This window comes from Punctularia strigosozonata, assembly GCF_000264995.1.
Source record: "Punctularia strigosozonata HHB-11173 SS5 unplaced genomic scaffold PUNSTscaffold_5, whole genome shotgun sequence".
Classification (NCBI taxonomy): domain Eukaryota; kingdom Fungi; phylum Basidiomycota; class Agaricomycetes; order Corticiales; family Punctulariaceae; genus Punctularia; species Punctularia strigosozonata.
In genome coordinates, this window is record NW_006767437.1 from 495,775 (window position 1) to 520,006 (window position 24,232).

The 24,232-nt window shown below is 54.3% G+C and overlaps 4 protein-coding genes across 4 annotated transcripts; 3 read left to right on the top strand and 1 right to left on the bottom strand.

Annotated features, from left to right (window-relative positions):
- Window positions 1-1,828: 1,828 nt before the first annotated feature.
- On the top strand, window positions 1,829-3,955 carry PUNSTDRAFT_133340 (uncharacterized protein; the record flags this gene model as incomplete). The annotated part of the gene is made up of 7 exons (XM_007382760.1): window positions 1,829-1,850; window positions 1,923-2,173; window positions 2,230-2,395; window positions 2,459-2,686; window positions 2,739-2,845; window positions 2,898-3,863; window positions 3,926-3,955. The coding sequence occupies 7 exons, from the start codon at window positions 1,829-1,831 to the stop codon at window positions 3,953-3,955; spliced, it is 1,770 nt and encodes a 589-aa protein (XP_007382822.1).
- Window positions 3,956-5,690: 1,735 nt separating this feature from the next.
- PUNSTDRAFT_120008 (uncharacterized protein) lies at window positions 5,691-6,350 on the bottom strand. The gene is made up of 2 exons (XM_007382761.1): window positions 5,994-6,350; window positions 5,691-5,919 (listed from the first exon to the last, which is right to left on the bottom strand). The coding sequence occupies exon 1, from the start codon at window positions 6,247-6,249 to the stop codon at window positions 6,010-6,012; it is 240 nt and encodes a 79-aa protein (XP_007382823.1). The 5' UTR covers window positions 6,250-6,350; the 3' UTR covers window positions 5,691-5,919; window positions 5,994-6,009.
- Window positions 6,351-8,185: 1,835 nt separating this feature from the next.
- PUNSTDRAFT_43908 (Pkinase-domain-containing protein) lies at window positions 8,186-10,837 on the top strand (the record flags this gene model as incomplete). The annotated part of the gene is made up of 5 exons (XM_007382762.1): window positions 8,186-8,290; window positions 8,322-9,865; window positions 9,918-10,297; window positions 10,352-10,683; window positions 10,745-10,837. 5 exons carry the CDS (start codon window positions 8,186-8,188, stop codon window positions 10,835-10,837), a joined length of 2,454 nt encoding a protein of 817 aa, XP_007382824.1.
- A 964-nt stretch (window positions 10,838-11,801) lies between these two features.
- Window positions 11,802-23,918, top strand: PUNSTDRAFT_101425 (uncharacterized protein). The gene is made up of 21 exons (XM_007382763.1): window positions 11,802-11,842; window positions 11,900-13,217; window positions 13,270-14,742; window positions 14,791-15,674; window positions 15,723-18,740; window positions 18,796-19,186; window positions 19,239-20,384; window positions 20,438-20,655; window positions 20,706-21,042; window positions 21,095-21,285; window positions 21,334-21,560; window positions 21,611-21,996; window positions 22,059-22,294; window positions 22,345-22,417; window positions 22,529-22,606; window positions 22,663-23,002; window positions 23,058-23,089; window positions 23,151-23,260; window positions 23,315-23,354; window positions 23,408-23,513; window positions 23,571-23,918. Exons 2-12 carry the CDS (start codon window positions 11,913-11,915, stop codon window positions 21,628-21,630), a joined length of 9,210 nt encoding a protein of 3,069 aa, XP_007382825.1. The 5' UTR covers window positions 11,802-11,842; window positions 11,900-11,912; the 3' UTR covers window positions 21,631-21,996; window positions 22,059-22,294; window positions 22,345-22,417; window positions 22,529-22,606; window positions 22,663-23,002; window positions 23,058-23,089; window positions 23,151-23,260; window positions 23,315-23,354; window positions 23,408-23,513; window positions 23,571-23,918.
- The last annotated feature ends 314 nt before the right edge of the window (window positions 23,919-24,232 follow it).

Below are 24,232 nucleotides of genomic sequence, written 5' to 3' on the forward strand. Positions count from 1 at the left end.
GACTTAAGTAGCTTAAGTACTAGCGAAGGGGGGGACGAGCTGTGTTTCCACCCATCGTCGGACAGGCTGGGTCCGAGAAGTTTCCAATAAAATTGCCGAGCGCCAGAGAACGTACCCTAGGATTGGTGTGTCACGATCGCTGTGATGCCGGTAACAACCAAGCGGTAAGCAGGCTTCTATCGGTGCAAGTCTGCTTCTTTGACAGAAGCAGTGGAATTTGCACAGGTCACGTGCGCCGGACGAGCTCGTCACGGCTGTACCGGTCCACGATTCGGCGCAAGGGCGGCCATTGCGAGGCATAATGAGTATCCGGTGGGCACATCCAAGAGAGCAATGCGCTTGCCATGTCTTCAAAGCGGAAGACCTTGCGGGCCCGTGGCATATAGTCGGAGCCAAAGGATGGCCGCCGGTCAGTGTTCCGCTTTCCCGCGCATCAAGGAGTTTCGCATGCGACGACCGCTCGCGGACGCGATGATGGGCATCCACTCGGCGCTGCCGTATCTCGCACGGCCCAACGCAATCTCGACCAAATGGCAACGCAAGATGTGCTATGCGCGTCTCGGTCCGCAGCCTTGACAGTGCTAACCCATCAAATCGGGGCCCGGATAGCGGGCGATCCTACACGTTATTGGCATCTCCGATATGTAGTGTGAATGACCCGTCGTGGCGTTCATAAAAAACGTAAGTGTATCTGGCGTCAACGAGACAGTTAACGTCCGAGGCAGCTTCTCTGCGACGGGAGAGCGGGGATAGAAACGGTAGCGATACAATCGCGGAACTTGGTGGATCGTGCGGTCATAGCCTTGGCTTGCGTATTTCCGACGGGGGAAGCCGAGTTCTGAGGCCTGAGGACGGGCTTATTAGCCAACGTGACTCTCTATTGGTTGAGCGAGGTTATCAGTCCCATGCAGCTCGTCCTTTTTGTCACGGTGCTGCGTCGCCCTGGCGGGCTCTGGGAATGGACGCCTGCTGTGCATTGGAGACTTTCCGCGGTCGGCATCTGCTAATGGTTTTGTCAAGACAATCAATTTCCTTATCAGCGCACAACGATGTCAAAGCCCTTACACACGATCTGACATCGCCGTCGATCGCCACCAGCGCGCTCCAGACGAGAGGAAAAATATCGCCGCCGAGTAGCTATCGCCGATGTCGCATTCTCCGGTGAACCCAATCAGGCAGGGAGATGTAGGACCGTATGCCAGTGGACTTCGATCCCGTTCCGTTCCATGCAGTCATGGGGATGTGGTGTGCGGAGAACACAATCGTCGAAACGGAGGGTCAGCGCGGGACTGATTGCATCCCGCGACAAAGCGATCGTAACGGGACGGGATACCCGCGCCCCGTTTCTGGCATTGAGAGCAAAGACCGAATGAAATCGCGCGTTGTCTGCTTGATACGGAATGAACGGCGGGCTGATGGTGAGAGACCAAGACACCCGCTAAACCCCGGTTATGGCGCGCCGACATCGCCACCTCTGCGCCAAGACCCCCGCGAACTAGGAACTCGCACGACGTGCACGTTCATTTTACGCGTCTTTGACCCGTTCTGGCTCGTCGTCATACCGGCCTTTTCGCTGTCAGCCACCGATCCACACGACGTGCGCGAGCTGGTGAGGCGCTTGTCGTCGATGGGCGCACCGTTCACCATTCGACTCTTGCTGCATCAGCATCTCCGAGAGTGCGGTAGCCCGGCTATCGTGTAAAGACCAGTGGCGGCGTCGTTCGCGGCTCCCAAGGACGCGCTTCGGTGTCCACGTTTGTTCGCGTCCGCGGAAGCACCTAACCTGCATCCCGACGGTTGGGCAGAGGGTGCAAACATGCAGGCTACCATGGACGCTGCCGCTTTGAAGCGTGAGTGCTCGCTGCTTGGTCTCATCGCGTGCAATGGTCCCCGGTGTTTATTTCTGACGAATCGCTGCGCAGCGTTTACTCGGGCTCTCACTTGCTTGTCAAAGTATGGCGACGATCTGAACATCTACGCTTCTCCCGATAAGCTCGCGCTGACGACGACCAATTCCTCGAGGACTGCACACACGAGCGTTACTTACGGCCGGAGGTATTTCACGCGTTATGTCATTAGCGACGACAAAAATAAAGGCAAAGGCAAAGCAAAGGCGACCGGCGATGATGCCGACGACGGCTCGGAGATCGTCGCGGGACAGCTACTGACCAAGGTGAGTCACCGCCCCGGGACCACGCCGTTGTCTCGTCTAAGCCTGCGATTTCCCAGTCGCTTCTTTCCATCCTGAAACACCGGAACGTGGAGAAGACGGTGGAGCGCTGCGAACTGTCCGTAGTGGAGGGCGCCCCACCGACACGCGCGGGCGAGGAAGCCCCCGACGACGACCACGATTCCCTCGAGAGCAAGCTTATCATCCGGCTACACTGTAAACACGGTGCGTCATATTTCGCATGCGCACCCCCTTTACTGAATGGCGAATCTTCCACACCTCTGGTAGGCATCGTGAAGACTCATCGTCTCGTCCTCCTCGTGCCGTCAGCTTACCGCGATCCGCTACAACCTGATCCCTCAATTGTATCGCGGCTTACGATAGGCCCGAGGACGGTCAGAGATATCATCGAACACTTCCCATCGGCAAAAGTCACCGGCAAGAATGACCCTCAGCTGGTGTGGCAGTTTGAGCACGATGAAGTGATTGTGAAGAGCGTCAACACCGGAGCGGACGGTAACGATGAGAATGCCGCTCGACGTCTGGGTATATGCTGACACGCATACAGGCAAAGCACAGTTGTCTACTCAGCTGATGATGACCGCGGAAGAATTCGACGTATACGATCTCTTCCAAGTCCCTGTTGCCATCGCATTCCATTTACGCGAGTTCAATGTAGGTTTTGTGTCGTGTTTCATCGATTTCCGGCTTCATGTCATATCTTCAGGCTACCATCACATTCGCCGAGTCCATGTCTTTGCCTCTGCATATACGCTTCACCGACCCCACGGACCCGCTCTTCGTCGATGTTACCGGAGATAGACTAGACATGGACGTGTCGTTCGCCATCTGCACCAGCGATTTTTCCGACACGTTGGCACAGCCCGCCACCGAGAAGAAGGCGCAGAAGCCCCAGGGCCATGCGAACGACCCCCGTGGACCGCACGAATCGAAGAAGTCCTCGTCTTCTTCTCGGGGACTCAAGCGCCCTCGGGAGGAGTCTCACTCTCGAAACGCAGACGCAGGCGCGGGATCCCGCGATGGTCTAGATGACGAGAGTGCGCGTGTTCACGGTCGAGGCGCGTCCGTCCCCGCAGTATCCGGCAGTGTGCGTAACGATCCCGCGAGGGCCGTACGAGCGGACGCGGCGGACGTCGAGAAGTCGTATGCCGTGCACGGCGCCACTTCTCAGTCGCGGCATGGCATCGCGATACAGATGTCGATGCCGCCACCGTCAATCCCTGCCCACCGTGGGCTACGCGCCGCTAGCGCGGGGCCGTCGCAGGCCCAGGAACCTCTGTTCCTGCCTGGGACGCAGTTGTCACAGGCAGAAGAGTTGGTCATACGCGAGTCTGGGCTGGGCATCCTGGACATGAACCAGGACGAGCTCGATCAAATGCTAGAAGGCGATGGCGAAGAGGTTATCAGTCACCGCTCTCGCGCTCGGACCCCGGCGCAGGAAAGTGCGGGGAGGGACGACACGACTGGGAATCTCGAAGGATTCGCGTGGCACGCGGAGTTGGGACAGGCTGACGCTGCTGACGATCTGTACATGGACGCGGGTCCCGACGCAGGCGACGATGGATCCGTCACGTCACACTGTATGCGCGTTGACGGGGACGACGTGCTGGAAGAGTCGCAGTCGGAAGCGCAACAGCCGCCCGATTCTGATGAGGAAGGGGAAACGAAGACGGTGAGCGCTGCGCGTTGGACGGGCCCGCCGCGATCGTTCGCGATTCTAATGGCATCGTGCAGGTCTTGTTTCGACCTCTGTTCGAGGACTAGTGCGCGCATGGTCTTTGTTGTTCTCGGAGACAACTCGTCCTTCTTCGCCGAGTTTCTTGTTGGCTGTCACGATCGCCACCGATGCTGTCTTGCTCTTCTTCGATGTTGTTGTTACGTTCATGCCGCGTGTATCCTTAGTGTTCCTGCCGTACAGTAGATATTCCAAACCTAAACTGACGAGGCTCCGGAATTGGACCCGTCTCCGGACAATATGCGCTATAGTGATACCTTGCGCAACCATTAGATCCTGCTAATGTGTGTGCAAAGCATGATCCAAGGGTATCCTGCGCAGAATGGGTAGAAGTACAACTGTCGAGGGAGCGCATTTCGTGACTTATTATATGCCCCATCCGCGGAAAATCTCGAGGTGAAGAATGGGATTCCATGCTTGAACCACGACGCCTCGCTTCTTGAGTGATTCAGACAGTTGTTCAGGAAGGTTTGCCATCTCGGCACCTCTATTGCGCGCTGTGTTACGAGCCCGATAACCGACGATCAACAACATGAGTTGACTGAACTCCGTGCTGTCGACTGCAAGATGTAATTTCTCATAAAAAGCCCGCATCTCTTCACTGTCCCAGGGAGGGATTATGTTCAAGATCAGTGATTCGAAGGCTTGAGATCTGAGCGTGCGCAGAGAGCGACGCATGTGCAAAACGGGTGCTTCAAACCCTTCATTGCCGCCCCCTTGTAGACGATAGACCATCGTCTTCAGAGAGCGGTTCGTTGAAAAATCAAAACATTCGCCTGAATCTGCGGCAATCCACATAGTCAGCTTGAGATGCTACGAGCTTTGCCAGGCGCGGCGCTTACAATCTGAACCGTCTTCCCCTCTTGTCACCGGTACAAAACGGAACGAGCGCACTCCTGCGCTCCGTCGCAGGAGGAAGTTGGTGACACCGACGTTCGAGACGGTCATGCGAGCCTCGATACTCAATTTCTCCAGGTTTAGAGCGACCTCTCCCTCGTCGCATAGTCGGATGATATGCTTTGCAATGCGGATACCAGATTGCCCAAAGCTATCGTTGACGTGCAAGCCTATGAGAGGAATACTGGTGGGGTTCATGATAGGAGGTGGGACTTGCTGTCCAGGTTCAAGGACGAGGCGCATATGGTCCATGCGTAGATCAAGCTGGGGCACGAGGGGAAGGGAGCGAAGGAACAGCGTGAGCTGTCCGCTGCAGACCGTGCCGCCCAGAAGCATCAGCTTGCGGAGGCCGGGAAACACTGCAAGCCCGTCCTTTATTGCAGCCCAATCAAACTTTTCTTCGAACGCCCGGTCGGGCCATTTTACGGCAAGAGAATGAACGTTCTGGAGGCATAGATGAGAAAATCTAGTCAAAATTTCGACATCAACTGCGATTCGTTTGATGTAGGATCGCAGGTGAGCAGAACCATCTAGAACGACGAGCAGGGGCCCTATAAGACTGTCTGACCGCATCCCCCTGCTGGGGACAAGATCTGAGAAAAGTTGAGACTGACTGGCCCTAACCCATCTACGGCAGGTGATTGAGCAAGCCTGTAAGGATTCTGTGTCGTCGATGCATCCGATGATCTGGTCCCATATCTCCTGTGGGATCTGGGTGGACTTCATACTCTAGCTGACCGTCGCGCAAGGATCAGGGTGGAAGTTCAACAGATGATGCAGCGTCAGCCGTTTATCCTCAGAGTCGTCATTCCGCACAGATGGATGGGCTCTCACACGTGATGAACTTAACGAGAGTCCGTTGTTGCTAGTTGCTACAATACGCGTGCTATTTATTGCTTCCTTAAACCAAAGAAATAATGCATGTGCGGATAACGATGTGGAATGAACGCGAGCCTCAAAAGGTTGTGATCGTAATTGTGGCGGGTGATGCCAGATGTCCATTGGAAGTAACAGTCCATTAAGCATCCTGGAAAATGAACAAATTCATGGTGGCGAATGAAGCTTTGAGTCCTAAACGCGGACCACTGAGTCGAATCTGAAGGAAACAAAAGAATCAGGTCCATGCTCGCACTGGAACTACAAACAGGACGGAGAATACGTTATACGTACCTAGTTGCACCCGAAGCTACGCGTTCGGAGTACGCGTCGGCACGCAGCCCAATGGAGGAGGGTCCTTTCTCCGTTCCTCAGCGTCAGCAGCTGATTGAGCGAACAGATCGCGCAGATCGTCGGACCCGGTCTTGCGCCTGACAGTACGGGGACTTCGAGTTCCACCGGGATTCATCGGGGCGAGTGCGGCTAAGGCTTCTATAAGGCTTGGCTCTGCGGTCGAAGACGCCGAGGCGGGTTCAGAGTGGCTTGACATGGCGCTGGTATTGAGTGGGCAGCGTTGAGCGTGACGAGTCGTTACAGGGAGCTTTCGTGGACGGTGATATGTACAGACGGAGGACCGGAGATAGACAGACGGTGCGCCCCAAGGAGGAAAAGGATAACCAGACTAGGTGAGTCCCTCATATATATACCTGCGCGCCAGTTGCATTGGCGCCACGGGAGTGGCGGAGCCGTCGGATGAATGGTTCTGGCTCGGAGCTGGGGACAATGCACCGACAAAGAGCGCGACTCTCTTTGTTGACAGAATGCAACGACCCTCGTGGTCGCGTTTTCTGGCGGAGGCCGAAAGGACGGTCGGTGTCGCCCGAGATCGAGAATGGAGAGTTAGCCCCTATTGACATGTTGGCTTTGAGGGTACTGATGTCATTTCTTGGGCGAAACCGACGAAACGCACGAGCCGGTCAAAGCATAAGTATGCCCAATTAAGCTAGCAGATGGGAGGGGAGGGGTGCAGCTGATTCCAGTATGGCAGAATGGTTGCTAGCGATGATGCGTATGCGGCAGAACGCAGGAGTGTCAGCGACTCCTGGTTGGCCAGCGAGTCAAGTCTTGTAGGCCTTCGGTTGGTACCAACGAGCTGCGTAGCCACATATATTGGGTAAGCAATCCCACGAGTACTTTGGGTCCACCGCCCAGCATACGCGCGTATGGATGGATGGGCCGGATGGGCACCGTGGCCCACAGATGCATGAGGAAGCTAGCAATTTTGACCGGCGGAAGGCGATATGAGATCGTGGGAAATTCAAGGGGCCAGTTTCGGGCCCTGAAAGTTACTCTATAGTACTAACTTTAACCCTTTGGCAGGTAGGTAGGTAGGTAGGTTTGAGCGAAATCTATGGATCGCCGTTCCGGCAAACTGTTCCAATTTCAAGGAAATAAGTTACCTGAGCTTGCTCTGGTATCTCCCTGCCCGTAATTAGTAAGCATCGCTAACCGTGGCTGTGCTGCACATCTAATCCCCGATTTGATTCTCCGATTCAAGTAAACGGCAAACATACATGATACATCGTCGATTCTACGCAGACTTTACCGAGTATAAGTATACATGGTTTGTTGTACTGCTACTAAACAGAATGTACGGTACGTCACATGCTTCCGAAGTTAGAATCAGATGAGTCAAGACTAGGAATGGCTGGCATGCATCCTGAGGTGCATTGATATCTATTTAGTCGTCAGGTATACACATTGAGTATACTATCGCGTCGCAAATAACACAAGGGAGGTGCAAGCGAAGGTGGATTAGCGGGAGACCGCCCTTTCCTCTAGTTGTTATTTCACTGCAAAGTCAATTCATTGCCACCCGCCACCATCTGTACCGTACGCTGGGCTTGTAAGCCTGTAAGCCTGTTATACTGACCATAGGTCGGATCAATGCGGTTATTAGCCGTTTGGTCTGCTCTGCGGTGGTTACATTCAAGAAAACATAGCCATATGCATGTGTGCATAGTGCCGACAAGGTCTAGACTGACGACAACATTGGAAGCAATGCACTATTATTGGGGTCGTCAGGAGGAGATCAGACATGCTGCTCGACGTCCAAAAGTAAGCACGCAGGGTGTTCAAGCACTCACAAAGTGGTGAGGCAATACAGTCCGGACGCAGTAAGTTACAGGATCCGATGGGAAATCCATTCGCGCCAGAGCAGGATGGCTACTTATCGGCCACGCTGGGACAGGGGAGGTGCCTGCATATACATATCTACAGCACAATGAAAATCATGTGCTCGCAGCGAGGCCCTGCAGAGCCATAGGGAGCTCGCAGGCCACTGGAGGGACCGCGTTTGTTAAGAGCGCCGCCGAGCGCTGGAGGACGGCGAACGCGGACGATCGTCATCAGCTCGGTCGCTATCTTGATCGTTGTCGCCAACTCGAACTGCCCCGTTTCAGCAGCAGCCACACGAAGGTGTGATCATGCAGTCCGACCTCAAGCACTCCCGCCGCCGCTCCCAAGTCGCCTCCACCGTCGAGTACCACCGCCCGAGCCGTGAGTCGATCTTAGAGTACAGCCAGCTCCTCGTGAGTCTCCTGCGCTCGTCGCCGTCCCCAGCCCGCTCACGCCGTCTCCAAGGCGGAAGCAAACCTCCACGCAGCGCAGGCAGCGGGCTTCAAGGACCCTTACGTCCCCATTCGCCAGGCGCCACCGCCTCCTGCCACCTCGACCACGCCCAAGACACCCGCCAAGGAGCCCCGCGTCCGCAACTCGCTGCAGAAACCGCGGCCCCGCAAGAACAGCGCGCCGTCGACGCCCCCCGTATCGGTCACCGATCGCGACCCGTTCGCTGCCCACACAAAGGACCTGCCCGATCCCGCCACCAAGCCGCACAGAGCCATGAACACCACCGTCTCGCCGCCGCCACGGCCGTCGCGCGCCAACACGGCCACGCTGCACGACATCTTCCCCACCCAGTCCACCGTCGCCCAGCGTCGCATGTCGTCGCCCACGCTCACCAGGGAAGACATCCCCTACTACGCCGATCCGTCCGAGATCCCCCACGGCGACTACAGCGGCCCTAGCGCCAGCGTGCAGAGCAGCCCCGCCCCGCCGTCCGCCGTGCCGTCGTCCGCGATCACCGCCCCGATTGCTGCCACCATCAGCTCCGGCTCCAGCGCCGGCCGCCTACGCAGCGGGACGAACAACACCAAGAACAAAAAGGGTATGCTCGGCTTCATGTCGGACTTCCTCAACACCTCCAAGCGCATCGAGATCAGCACGCCGTACGACCCCGTTCATCTGACACATGTCGGCTTCAACTCGTCGACCGGCGAGTTCACCGGCTTGCCGAAGGAGTGGCAGCAGCTGCTGCAGGAGAGCGGCATCTCCAAGTACGAGCAGGAGAAGAACCCGCAGGCTGTTATGGAGATCGTCAAGTTCTACCAGGAGGGAGTGGGCGGTGATGTATGGGACAAGATCGGCAACATGGGCACGCCCTACAGCGCGCAGCCGCAGCCCGCGACACCTGCGTCCCGGGAGGTGGATACCACATTATCGTCACCGGTGAGCACCGAACGGATGCCATTGTCGTCGTCGTCTCCGTCTGACACCACACGTCAGCGACCTGCGCCTCCTCCCCCCAAGAAGGCACAGACGCCGTCTGCGAGCCCCGCGCCGTCCGCCTACCGGCCCGCCCCCGCACCGCCGTCTGCGCCCACCACCGCTCTCGACCGCTCCACGTCGCAACGCCTACCGCCCGCCAAATCCAAGCCGAGCGAACAGCTCGAGCGCGCGCGCACGACTCGCGACCCTTCGCGCCGTCCCACCGCGCCCAACGGCGCGCCCGTGACCCCGCCGTCGGAACGTCGCGAGGAACCGCAAGCTTACAGGAGCCCACCCAAAAAGCCGACGGCGACAGCGCCCGGGGGGCTGCCCGGATCAGCTGCCGCAGCACAGCGTGAGAAGGAGTCACGGTCACCGCCGCCTCAGAGCGCGGCGGTGCAGCACCTCGCGAAGACCGCTGGGGCGACTGCAACCCCGCGGAGGAGGGAGAAGAAGGATGCGGCGAAGGAGGCGGATATCGTCAAGCGGCTGCAGGCGATCTGCACAGACGCTGATCCTACGCGGCTCTACAGGAACTTGGTGAAGATTGGGCAAGGGTGAGTGGTCCTTTATGTGGTCGTTGCGAGCAGTTGTTCATGGGGATTGTAGTGCATCTGGTGGTGTATATACAGCCTACCAGGTGGGCACCAACCTGTCGGTGGCCATCAAGCAGATGGACCTCGACAAGCAGCCCAAGAAGGATCTCATCATAAACGAGATTCTTGTGATGCGGTCATCCCGTCACCCGAACATTGTCAACTACATCGACTCGTTCTTGCATAAGAACGACCTTTGGGTTGTGATGGAGTACATGGAGGGTGGTTCGTTGACGGACGTCGTCACCGCTAACCTCATGACGGAGGGCCAGATCGCAGCTGTCAGTCGGGAGACCTGCCAAGGGCTTGAGCACCTTCACCGACACGGCGTCATTCACCGAGACATCAAGTCTGACAACGTTCTGCTCAGCATGAACGGCGACATCAAATTGAGTACGTCGGACGCACCACCCTCACCCGCTTGTTACTGATGTTCTTCACCTACAGCCGACTTCGGTTTCTGTGCCCAAATATCGGACGGCGCGAAACGCACAACGATGGTCGGGACGCCGTACTGGATGGCGCCGGAAGTTGTTACGCGTAAAGAGTACGGGCCGAAGGTCGACGTCTGGAGCTTGGGCATCATGGCGATCGAGATGATCGAGGGCGAGCCGCCGTACCTCAACCAGAACCCGCTCAAGGCGCTTTACCTCATCGCCACGAACGGCACGCCCCAGATCGCCAATCCTGAGTCACTCAGCCCGACTTTCCGGGATTATCTCTCGAAGACGCTCGAAGTCGACGCGGAGAAGCGGCCAGACGCCACGCAGCTGTTGGCGGTAAGTGTCTCAGAGCCTGCGTGGTGGTTTCGTTCAGTTCTTAACGTTGCCGCTTTTACAGCATCCGTTCTTCAAGCTGAGCGAGCCGCTCAGGACGCTCGCGCCGCTCATCAAGGCTGCTCGCGAGCAAGCGAAGGCGAAGAGCGGACACTGATCCCTTGGCGTTCCTCCCTCTTCGGTTGCCTGGTTTCCGAGGTTATGCTCTCATCGTAATGGTTTACTCATGTCTTCATTTCTCATTGTAACACCCAGTTCAGGATCTTTTACCTTCCCTCCTCCTTTTCCGTATCAGAAAACTGCCTACCTGTACCGCATCGCTGACCGTGAATAGTGCTTCGTGGACCCCACTGATACTCTGCTCTCTGTGGCGCTCCGTCTGGTCCGTACTCGCCTCCCTTCCTGGGCACGTTCCTCCCTATATTAGACGCTCGGGAGAATCAGGGCAGTGCTGCTGTACAATAAACGCGAACATGATCAAGTACGTAGTTGGTGTTTCCTTTAGCTCTGTTAGTAGTGGCATGTGTCATGTAGGGTACTTGCTGAGTTGCTTCCGGGGATGGGCGTGCACGACGTGGAAGAGTAACAGGACCACAATGCGAATTTTCGTCGAAGTCAAAGTCATTCGCGCAGTTTTAAGCCTACTTATCTCCGTTCGGGCGCACATGGATCAAGCGATATATCACGTACTGTACATAATATCTACATGTATGGTGCTCGACAACCATGCTGAGCTCCATCTTCGGAAGCAAGCACTTCTCATTTGGCACCCGAGCCTGCGTTGATTAGGCGCAAGCTCGCGGATCGCTCTTGGCCCTTCACCAGAACCGGTATGGTGTGGTAAAAGTCAACCATCCGGGCAGAAAGAGGCCAGCATCGCACAACATTACGCCAACGTGTCGAAAATTTGCGTCGTCTCAGTGATGTTGTAGCATAAGCAGAATGTTCGTGCGGAACAAAAAGTTCGGCTTTATATCGGCAAACAGCACGTGATCGCTCAGCACGACCTTGAACCGTAACGCGACAGCCTTGGGAAGTCCTTGACTCACATCTTTGTGGCCTTGTTGCGCGACACGCTTTGACCGCGATCTGTGAATTCTCTCGGATGCTGCAAACAACTTAGAAACTTAGGGAGTCTATGCGGGGTAGAACTCCGCGCTCGGTGCGCCTCCCGACTGCGACTCAGCTGCACATCACTGATATGCACACGCATGATCAGGCTGAGGAGCGATATGGCTTCTCTCAACAACATTCTAAAACAACTTGAAAGCAATAAGATCACCGCACGCCAAGCCGGACTAACTGGCCTTAGGGAATACTTCGCCAAGGAGCACCATATCCTTAGCCTCGATGAAGAGGGCAATTGCAAGGCATGGATCGTCGTCTTCCAGAAGCTTTTCAAGTGCGTGGAGACCGAGAGAGACGAGGTTTTGAAGAAGAACTCGCGTGCCGCGATGGATCGTCTCAGCAATGCAGCATCTGCTGTCCGGTGGCTCATAGGAAAATGTCGACATCGGCTCAACACCAAAGCCGTCAAAGTACTGTATCAGCACTTGATTCAGTATATGATTCATCGTGGAGAGCTGCATGGTCCGGTGGGGTTGGACTACATCAAGGCATTCCGTTCAATCTACTCCTGGCGACCTCATATGGACCACATCGATCCATCGACCTGGGTCAAGATAGTGCGGATAGGGTTCAATGTGATCCTCGGCGATCCTCTATCCTCAGATCTCACGGATGCGCCGCCAGACTTTGAAGACCAGGACGAGAAGAGTGTCGTCTCCGATATGTACGAGGATGATGACGACGACGAGGAGAACCACACGGATGCTACAGTATCTTCACATGCGTCCAAAAAGCGACGGCGGGGTGCTTCTAGAGGTCTCCCTACGCCGAAGAAGATGCGTGGAACCCCGAGACCGCAACACCAGACCGTTACACTCGAACAGATCGAATTCATGTCGCTCCTGGCTCTTATGATGAACTCGAGCTCCGCTCCATTCCTCTCTCCCGATTATCCACAGCTTCCGTCTGCCCTCCTGCAGCGATTTGGTCGGTTTTTGAAGGTCTACCCAACAGATACCTCCCTCCGTCATGATTATCTCCTCGCCCTCTCCGCTACGCTCGGCCACCTCTCTCTGAACAAAACAATACACGTTCGAGTTTTCGCACTGAGCTCTTGGGACGGGCTAATATCAATGTGGGATACCAAAAACAAGAACATGAAAGAAACCTTGATCGGCGTACTCAAGATTTTGTTCCCATTCCTGTCGACCTCGACCCCACACAGCTCAAGAGAAACCAGGCTTAACGACGGAATCTATAGGCTTTGGAAAGTTCTCGACGGAGAAGCTGCAAATCGTCAAGGTACAGACGGGTTATCTCTCGCCTGTCTCAGACTGGACGTTCAGGAGGGAGAAACGGACAGTAGGGCCGCTTTTGTGGCAGGCACCTTCCGGCATGGCTGGAACTTTGACCCATCGCAAGCTTTGGCCTGGGTTATGTTGGAACTGCAAGCAGACTGCATTGCGAAGGTGAACTAGATGCTTATCTCCGATGGAACATCCTCTGAAATATCCACACTAGCTCTACGAATCCTCGGAGTCAGTGCATGGGAGTGCAAACATCAGTAACGAGGGGAAACAGTCAGCTCTCGACAACCCCGTCACATTTTTGCTTCAATCGATTGATGCGCAATCTCCGCCCACCGTCAGAGCATACCGGTTGCAGATATTGTTGTTCTTGATCGACAGACACTGGACGAATCTACATCTTGACTTGCAAAGACAGGTCATAGATACTCTACTCCAATTCATCTCAGGGGATGACGCGACCGTGCAGTCTTTCATCTTCCTTTGTTTCGCGGCCATTGCCCGCCATGGTCCCAGTACTTTCGCCGGTGATGACTCTGACACGCTCATTGGATCGACCAATTTCCGAAGTTCAGCCATTTGGGACACTATCTGGACCCATGCTTTGCGTCGGGTTAACTCTCCCATCGTGTGCCGCGCGGCTTGCCATGCAGCGTCAGTACTCCTCACGTACGCGAGGGATGTTTTGACCTCGAACCGTGTCTTGGCGGAGGTTGAAGCATTTGCGAAGGACCTGGATGTTCAGGGCCCTTCATATCCCTATGATTCCGTCTGTCGCTTTCTCTCGATTTGCCTCCACGTTGCCAGTCAAGATGTGAGATTATTCAGGATGCAACTAGAGGAGAAGGCGCTGAGCTGGCTGATTGACACGTGGCAACCCTCTGGACTACGCCAGGGAAACCGATCTCGAGAGGGAGCAACTCAGTCTTACTTGGTCGGAGACATCCTCGGCCTGATGGAACGCATCTGCTCGATGTCGCAACCAAGTGGCGTGTCCGGAAGGGTATTGCTACCGGATTGCGAAATCGCCAATTTGCTCGTCGAGGAGCGCAGGACGATGGTCATCAGGCGTTTTCTTCTGGACGCCGAGTTGCCGCGTTTCCGAATCCGTGGCAAGACCAGCTACATGAATACTGGATCCGTTCCTATACCAGCCCGGCCCCCTTCTAGCGCGTTGGGGGTATTTGATAGCGATCTAGCCCCACCTAAGAGTCGCGAGCGCAAACTGTCGACATTTCTCCTGCGAACCCTAGAATCAATCAATCTCGAATCCCATGATGACTCTGGCAAGGTTTCCCAGCTAAGCGCCGAGCAAGCAAGAGAGGCGCTTGATTTTGCTGTGATCAGCCTGACGTACGAGGCAACGCTAGTGCTCAACGGGACCAGATCGAATCGTAGATTGGTGCAAGCCTCATGCAAAATCGTGTCACGGATTGTGCCGAACCTGACGGCGTCGCATTGGGAAGCTGACGAAAAGCTGCTCGTGCTTCTGGGGCTAGAACCGTTGATTACTGCAGAGGAAGAGAACGAGGTCAACGAACGTTGGGAGGCAATGTCAGCACCGGATTCAGGCACCGGAATCAGGAGGGAAGTCTTGAATGCAATGTTTCGTGAAGTTGGGTTGGCAAACGCAGCAAAGAAGAGACCCCGCCGTGAGTTACAGCGTATCATATGGCAGAGTGCAGATGTGAGTTCATTTTGCTGAGTCATACGATCGCGGGTTGACCCTCCATAGGTCCAAGACGCCTTTGCGGATGCTATGTTGGTTTTGAAGGACTTTCTTCGCGCATCCTCAGGCGACCGACTGGGCGCCTCAAGTGCTCGAACACATCGTACCGATGATGAGGACTTCTTCGTACCCGACCGTTCGACGCATATAGGCGCATCAGAGTCGCAATTTCAGAGTTCCGCGCACACGAACCCTTCACTGAATACCGCTATTCAAATATGCATATCTTTCCTTGCCCTTGCACCCATACTGCAGTCCTCGTCTGGGGAGTCAACGCGTGACAAGGAGCTTGTGGACGTTGTTTTAGATTCTGCTGCGGAGCAATTCCTTGTCATCGGGTCGGCATTCCTGGATAACGTTCGGCATCGGACTCTCGATCTTAACGTGACGAATATCGGAAGATTCTTGGAAAAGTTCGAACCACTTCTACAACAGTACACCTTCTCGCATGACGTGCATCTCCAAGTCCTGATTATTCATTTCTTGGACGCTACTCTGGAGACGTGGTCCCAACCATCAATTGCTGCTAGTCAGCTGGGAGAGCAGGTCCGGATACTCTACGAGTGGCTATCGCAGAGGTTATCGACTGGAAAGATCCGCGCGTGGCGAATTCGCGACCGCATGGCCCAGTTCCTTGGCCGCTATGTGTCCATCGATCCGTCTCAACAAGCGATTTCTATGGGTCTTGACGGAGAACACGGGGACTCGGGGGATACCGCTATTCTGCCCTCTATTATACTTCCTTTGCTAGGAGGTGATGAGGACGTCCGAGTCTGCTTTCGTGTGGCAACTATCAATGCGAAATTATTCTCCCTCATGCGCTCCGTATCCCATGATCCGATGAAGCTTTATACGACAATCATAGCATCTCTTTGCACGGACCTCATCGAGTAAGTTAATCAATCCTGGTTTGTCGTGGTATGCTGATCTTCTTCTAGTTACGAGAAGATGGCAGTGAGGACGCTATGTCTCGGAAATATCATGATTCTGAGCGCCGAAGTGCGACGCGGCGCTTACTGGAATCTGCTTGAAGCTAGCCTTATGCAGTCACTGTCCGAGGAAGGGCCGGCGAGCTGCCTCTCCCATATCGAATCCGTCCTCCGAGGCGTGGCCGAAAGAATGGGCTTAGCCAACTTCTCCGACTTATTCCTAACGTATGCTGCACCAATTGCATCCGCTGTTCGACAACGCCATCACGACTTCCTGCGCTTCTCCCCTAATTTGCTCGGATTCCAAGATCGAAGGCAGTGTGCAGAGGCAACGTTCTTACCTTTCGCAATCGCGAATGTCGTTGATGGCGGGCGCAGCGTGGAGGACGTGGTGTTTGGCGAAAGGCTGTTCCTGAACCACTGCAAAGCTATCCAGAAATCCGTCTCTGAGGGGGTGATGCAATGCTTCCCAGAAATGGTCGGCTGTCAAATCGTCATCTGGATGGATCGCCATCTTGACGCGGATCCTGATGATACTAGTGATCCCGAGAAGCTGCTCAGAACCACGACTAGTGCCATCGGAGACATGTTCGACGATATGCTTCATCAGAGAGCAGATGTTATAGTTGTCGCAATCCTTCGCGCACTTGGCGATCAGGATTACACCGCGGAAGGACCTATAGCACATGCACTCCGCCAGGGTCATTACAGCGAAAGCACGTACCGCACCTTCCTTGCTTTGATCCGATACAGATCGGCGAGTGACCACCACAGTCACACCCCCAATCCCCCGTCTTTCAGCCCGATCACTATCATACGGGCGCTAGAATGGTATCTCGCTCGGGAGCCGAAGGCCGATGCCCCTGCGGTCAGCTATCACGTCCTCCATGCGCTGTTTGCAGCAATACACGCCTCTTGTCTCGTCAATGAGCAGGTTCGACTTTTGAATGCTCTTTCACTATGGATCGCATTCCGTCACCGCCACTTTCAGGAGCCCTCGCTGCTGCGGACCCTTCTCAACGGTTACACTTCGATCATGGCACAAATTGAACTATCCGCGGCAGCTCGATCTGCGCTTGAATGGGCGATCGAGCTTGTGAGCAAGGTCGGGGAACGGGATTCGCGACTTCCCGACATTCTTGTCCAAATTTGCTGCATTGCCCATGATTTCAGTCGGAATGGGGAAGACGCTATGATTTCGAAGCTGGGCGTTGACCTCGTCAAATGGATCGAAGCACAGACCCTCGCATTGTGTAGATCAGACGTGCTGCGTCCTGCCATAGTAGAAAGGGCATTGCCGGCGTGGCCAAGAGAGCCCTGCGCCGAACTTGCTGAGATGTCGGCGGACACCACTGCGGACGGTCTTTCGTCGGTACTTGGTGACGCACGGATTACAGCCAACAAGTTTCGGATGGTCCGGCGGTTGCGCGATGTCGCTCTCGCCGGAGATGTCACAGCAGACCGTTTCGCTCAAGCGGACTTCTGGCGACTGAAGGACTGCATCCCTGCCGGTCATGAAATCCAAGACGAAGACATCGATGCTTTCGCCACGCTCCTTCTACTTCACAAAGGACACGTGGAAGCGTATGCGAATGATCAAGCGACAGCTCAAGGACTATTGTCCAGACATCGACGTGCGTCTAAAAAGAAGGAACCAGGGGTCACTCTCGACTATCGAGCATTGCCGTATCGTCCCATCGTTCAAACACTACTCGTCATGGTGGACAGAGCTGCCGGTTCACAGGTATATGCCGCCTATCGCACTCTTCGTCTATTGATGTGCGGACCTCTTCGGGACCAAATGGACCTCAAATCCTGGTCATCGGAATATCGCAAGGAACTTGAGTATTTGCAGCAATACTGGCGTGCACCCCAAACTCGATCCGCACGCTCTGTCACGGAATTGACTGCAGTGGACACTAGCCCCAAAGACTTTGCACTATGGATCACCGAAGTCACTGTCCTCTTGGCTGACGTCCTATCCTCTGAAGATTCATTCTACGTTCCCCTTGTTCCCCTACTACAAACGAGTTCCGCATTCGCCGAGGAAATGCTTCCGGTCCTGGTTCATACCATCCTGCACTTGGAGCTCTATCAAGACTCATCTGCATCATCAGCACGCAACCTGCTATCCGCCTTTTTCACATCCATTCTGAGCTCGTCGGGCTCGTGTATTCCATGCATCACTACAGTAGTCAACACCGTACTACACCTTCGAAACTTCATGCCTCCGCGTGCTAAGGACCCATTGGCGTACAACCAGTGGCTATCGGTGGACTTCGTGCTACTCAGCCGGAGCGCTGTTGCATGCGGATCTTATACCACGGCCCTTCTGTTCCTCGAACTCGCTTTGGAACATAGCACTAGAACACCTGGAGAACAGCCCTTGCCCGAAGATGTTTTGTACGATATCTACAGCCATATCGGAGAGCCAGACGGGTTCTACGGCATCAAGACAAGCGATCTGCGGCAGTTCCTGGTCAAACGCCTTCACCACGAAAAGCAATGGGACAAAGCTTTCCAGTTTCATGGTGCGGCCATGGAGGCCGTTAAATCGGATCAAAACGAGATGGAAGGCGTATTGCAATCCTTGCACGCGTTCGGCTTCAATCGGCTTGCTTTATCCACGCTACATGAGAACTTTAGTGCGGACATGCCCTCCATCGGCGGTAGGACAGCCATCATGAGCTATTCAATCGGATGGCGAACAGAAACATGGGACTTGCCTCAACACCGAACTGAGCAAAGCTCGAGCGCAGCGCTTTATACCGCTTTCAAGGCTGTTCACCGGGAGAGGGACGATCTTTCTATCAACGACACCGTTCGAAGCATGCTTGTTCAAGAGATGACGCGGTTGAAGTCTTTGGGAAACGAGAATGTGACAGAGATCCGGGAAGTTACTCGCACTCTGATGTGTTTGAGCCAGATGGGTCAATGGCGCAGTCGTGGTATCACTACCAACTTCCAGTCATATCAAATCAACGACCAAGTTTGGGAAGGAATTTCCTCGATTGATCCCGATTTAGAGTGTGTTTCTCAGCCTCAGCAACCTCAGGCTCGTCGCTGTACTGATTTTCTGCAGCTTCTCGGACCTAGAAGCAATCATGGCCACAAGAGTATCTCTTATCCGTGCAGTGCTGCAAAAGGAGCAGCGAGAGCAGATCGGGCAATTGATCACGCCTTTCGCTCGGTGCTTGATTGAAGCGGAGCAAAAATGTCTGATCATGATCTCCGAGGCAGCTCGCGAATCGCGGCACTTACAAGTGGCCATGAACTCCGTTATGTCCGCACAGACGCTTGAGACCGTTCCAACTCCGTATATATCCCAAGAGTTTGCTAGCGTTCTTTGGCTGCACAAAGAACAGAAACTGGCGATACAGCTGCTCAAGCAGCTCCTCAACGTCTCAAATACTTCCTCTCCTCGGCCAACGACGATCGATCCTTTGACCGATGCCGGCCTCATTGCCCGCCTGGTGATTGAACTCCACACGTCTAATCGCGAGAACTGATGCTGACAATGATCAGGGCGCTTGGGTAGCTGAAGCGTGCTTAGAGAAGCCTCTGGAGATTTTGACCAATTTCTTCGATGCCGCCGTTTCTCTACTTCCACGGGTGGATCCAGCAGATGCGAAAAGCCGACAGTCTCATGCCGCTGTATACCGCCAGTATGCCGTTTTCGCCGAACATCAGTATCAAGCAATTACGCAATCACCGGATGTCATCCGATGGAGGCTATATGCTGACAGGAAAAGACAGGAGATCAAGAACCGACAAGAACAAATGCAAAGGTCACAGCGCAACTCCAGGGAATGGGCGGATATGATGAAAGAACAGAAACGTGCATGTGCGGTGCTGGAAGAGGATGAAGCTGCGTTCCAACGTCACAACGGCACCCGAGAACTTTTCTTGCGACAGGCCATCCTCATGTTCTCCCGCTGTTTGGAGGCCAGCGATTACTACGATGATGACTCTGCCCTGCGGCTGTGTTCCCTGTGGTTCGCGAACTTTGACCTTCCCGCCATTCAGGATGCTGTGCGTGACGCACTCGATCGGGTACCCTCGCGGAAATTTGTTTTCCTGGCTCATCAACTATCCGCACGAATGTCGCAGCACGAGTCAGATCAGCTGCCTGAATGCCAGGAGCATCTTCAGACGCTGCTGACGCGGATGTGCAAGCAGCATCCTTTCCATAGCCTCTATCAGGTGTTCTGTCTGATTCCGACACGACCATCCCCGGAGCCCACTTCGTCCCACAGAAGGCATTCGACCCGCCTGGAGCCCGCAGGCTCGCAGATAGGGCGTGTCACCGCAGCTCGCGGAATCTTTGACCGTCTGCGGAATGATGAGGTCACTGGCTTGAGAGTTCGCAACGTCGAATATCTGTGTAAGGCATCTCTCGAGTGGGCACAATTGCCTATCAAACGTGACAAACGCTACGACAAGAGACACAACAAAGGACCCTATCCAGTTCCAGATTCCGCTGCGATTCTCACCATTCGCGATTTACCCGTCCCGGTGATCACCGCGCATACGCCTGTGGACCCATCAATGCAGTATACGAACTGTGTCTGGATATCGCGTTATGAATCGACTTTCCAGACAGCGGGTGGTATTAATCTGCCCAAGATATCTGTGTGCCTTGGTACGGATGGACGACCATACCGTCAGCTCGTGCGTACTCAGGGACAACAGTGCGAAAATATGAAACTGACCGGATCCCATAGTTCAAGGGAGAAGGCGACGATGATCTTCGACAGGATGCGGTCATGGAACAGGTATTCGATCTCGTCAATGTTGTACTGCGAAGAGATCGGGAGACGCGGCGTCAGAAACTCAGCGTCCGAGGCTACAAAGTCATACCTTTAGCCCCCCAAGCCGGCATTTTGGAATTTGTAGGCAATACTCAGCCTTTGCAAGGCTGGTTGTTCGCTGCGCATACTAGGCGAGTATCGACGTGTTGCATAGTTTTGATCATCGGCTAACCCTGCGCAGGTATCGGCCTCAGGACATCACACCCAATGAGACGTGGCAGTCGATACAGGCCAAACGGGCGGCAACCGCTAACAAGCCAAATCAAGCGGAAGAACTTCACGCTCATTTTTGTGCACTGCTGGAACGATTCAGGCCAGTGATGCGGCATTACTTCACGGAGAGGCACAAGACGCCCATGTCCTGGTTTGCGTTACGGTTGAATTACAGCCGCAGTGTGGCTACAAATTCTATCGTTGGACATATCCTTGGGCTCGGCGACCGTCACACATCCAACATCTTGATCGACAACGGCACCGGCGAAGTTGTGCACATAGACCTCGGTATCGCATTCGAACAGGTCGGCAAAAGGGCAGCATCCTAGCATATCAATACTAAGCGCTTCTTCACAGGGAAAACTGCTTCCCATTCCCGAGCGCGTGCCGTTCCGTATGACAGCCGACATGGTAGACGGGTTGGGAAGCTCAGGTACACAAGGGGTCTTCCAACGATGTGCAGAAGAAACTTTGCGAGTCCTCAGGGATGGATCTGAAGTAATACTCACCGTCCTCGAGGTTTTCCGACATGACCCGCTACATTCATGGTGAGATCCAAGCTAAGGACATCGAACGGTTTGCTGACCATAGCCCAGGACTGCGAACGAAGTGAAATTCAAACGGGTGCAGGAGGCGGCGCCTCTGGAAACGATCCGCCATATATTCGGCATCGACATCGCAAATGGCAGCGCTGATGAGGCTGCTGATCGCGCTCTCAATACAGTCAAGCGCAAGCTGGATAAGTCACTCAGTGTCGAATATACCGTCAACGAGCTTTTGGCAGAGGCTACCGATACCTTCAATCTGGCAAACATGTTTCAAGGTGAGGTGCTTCCTCTCAGATCTCGTCCGCATGCTGAAACCAGACCATAGGCTGGGGCCCATATCTTTGACGACTTTCATGCAACTTCATCAGGATCACTGTAAAACATCGCACGCCTGTGTAGCCATAATAATCATTCAACAGAGATATGCTGTATCGCATGAGACAGTTCGTGAATAACGAAGTCGCTCAGCTATCCCGGTCGCCTGAGTCGTGTTTCTCATTCAGATTTTCTGCATCTTCCTCGTCAGCCTCAAGGTCAACCTCGACCGGTTTCGAGAAGTCGGTGGTGTCGAATTTCTTCTTTTCCTTGAACGGATTAGTGCGCTTCTCGCCCGGCTTCCAGACCGATTCAGGAGGTATAATACCCTTCCTGTTCAGCCAAAGCAGATCGGGGCCGGCGTAGGCGTCGAGGAACCGAATCCAAGCGTCAAATCTGGGCGTCAACGCGCATCTCAGTGATGAGCGCATAAGAGGAAACGGGCAGGCACAACTGACATGCCATCCCTATCCTCGACAGCTCGCATGTTCTCATAGATGAACTCTTGCTTGAACTCGTCTATGGCTGTTCTGTGTACCTCGAAATCGATCGGAGGCCGATATCGTTCGTCCATGATCGGGATTCCTTCGTTCGCTTTCGCGACCCGTTTATTGTATGTCTCGAAAATTGGGTATTCGAGAAGCAAACCAAGGGCAGGCATCTTCGGGATTAGCACCTTGCGTGGACCAAATAGCTGCGATACACGAGTTGTAGCGGGCGCGAGAGGATAAATGCAATACTTACCTCTTCGATGATCGAAGGTGGACATGAGCATCGGGTAACTAGAACCAGTGTGGAAATCATTTTGCGCTGGGATGCTGAGGATGAGAGCGGCGAGCCGGCAGGATGACTGGTACACTCACGATCTGGCCGCAGGAGTGCTTGTCAGCAACACCTTCGATCAAGAAAGTGTTAAACTCATGCATACCTGATGAAGCATGAAGCTCTGTCCGTGAAACATGACCGGGAGCCATTCCGTCTCTCCGTGGACTTCAGGGGCCTGGACCTTTAAAACAACGAGATAATGAGATACCGCATTGATATACCCTTCCGAACAATTACCTCGATCTTCTTCATGTAACGGGAACACGATGCTTCGCGGTATTCTTTCCCGACGGTGAAGTTGTGAAAATTGTGCGAACCCTCGAATTTGCTCGCGGCTTCGCGTATCCGTGACAACGTCGCTTCGTCGATCCTCCACTCCCGTTTCCGTTTGAGTTCCTGTTCAGGAGCCGCAATCGAATCAATGTCCTTCCAGAAGGGATGCTTAGGGATGTCATTCTCATCCAAACCAAGTTCCAGAGATTTTCGATTCAGCGAACGATCCAGGCCGCTTTGAGGTCTTGGAGGGATGAGTAGGTGAGTGGGGAAGAAGTAGGTATATTTTCTACTATCGCAGGAGCTGAGAACATCGTCAATATGACTGATCGTCGCTAGTCAATAAAGATTGTACTCACTTGCGGGCGTTGAACGCATTTTGTACGCGAATCTGTGTCGGCGCGTGAGACGCTGCTGCACCGAGGTTGAGTGCAAGGATTGCGTTAACCCACGAAACTCCAGACTCGTATTTGAGGCGGTAGCAGTTCGTTGATGCGAGAGACCAGGTCGGGTACGCCGGGCACTTCCATGATCATTTTCATGGATACGATGTTGCCCGCAGCTGCGATGTGTACTTAGATTGGCCCACTATGACACCTAAACGCGTAAATCGTACCATGGACGCCCGCATCTGTGCGAGCAGCTCGTGCAAGGCTGACCTGAGTTCATGACATTAGAACGACTTTCGCAGGGACGAAGCCTCTGAACGGACTTTGTTGGGGTCGTCCGCGTTGTCTTGAGAGATTGCCCCCGCTTCCACCATGACATTGAACAGCGTGTTTTCGACGGTCCGAACGTTCTGCTCCAGCGGCTGTCTGACGCAACGAGTTCCATGGTCAGTACCAGATTTTCTACATAATGCGATCACACACATCTGCATCCCACTGAATCCCGTTCCATTAAAGCCTAGGAGAATCGCACACTGTCGCTTCGGCAGTCTGGACACCTTTGAACCGTCTACATCTCCTTCGCCTGCCTCCTGCCTTCTGTTCCCTCCCTTCTTTCTCGCGATCTGTTCTCGACGATTAAACTTCTCGAGAGATTTCTGGTTCCGCCCACGGCCCTTGCCACGACGGGGTGCGTCGCCGTGAAGTGATGACTTGCTCTCCAGTTCTGTAGACGCTGCCGCCTCTGATTCCTTGTGTTCTGTAACTTCGCCTTGTGTTTCGTCGATTCGTGGGCGTTTCATTGGACGTTCCGTCTCGTTGGGTAAAGTCGCCCGTGCGCCTTCCATAGCAGACTGCGACAAAGTGCGACAGTAAAAGGAGCTCCTTTGGACCTCTGAAGAAGATATCCTCGCGAGTTGTATTGACGAAGGACAATACGATGTCAAGTTCAAGATCCTGTAAATGAAGCCGATGCATATCATGTGCGATGCAGCGAACGTTTTAGGCGCTCTGCGCTCGACGAGCGCCTAAAGCTTGTTTTTTTGCGTGATGCTGTTCCCTTCGACGACCTTGTTTTACATCGCCTTTAGGTAATCGGCACGATTTCCAGCAGCACCTTTGAATATACTATCAAAGACGTGTATCGC

Coding starts and splice junctions, on each gene's coding strand:
- PUNSTDRAFT_120008 (XM_007382761.1), bottom strand. CDS start 6,249: ATGTCAAGCCACTCTGAACCCGCCTCGGCGTCTTCGACCGCAGAGCCA.
- PUNSTDRAFT_101425 (XM_007382763.1), top strand. CDS start 11,913: ATGGCTTCTCTCAACAACATTCTAAAACAACTTGAAAGCAATAAGATC. Junction 14,743..14,790: donor TCATATGGCAGAGTGCAGAT/GTGAGTTCATTT, acceptor GACCCTCCATAG/GTCCAAGACGCCTTTGCGGA. Junction 21,286..21,333: donor CATGACCCGCTACATTCATG/GTGAGATCCAAG, acceptor ACCATAGCCCAG/GACTGCGAACGAAGTGAAAT.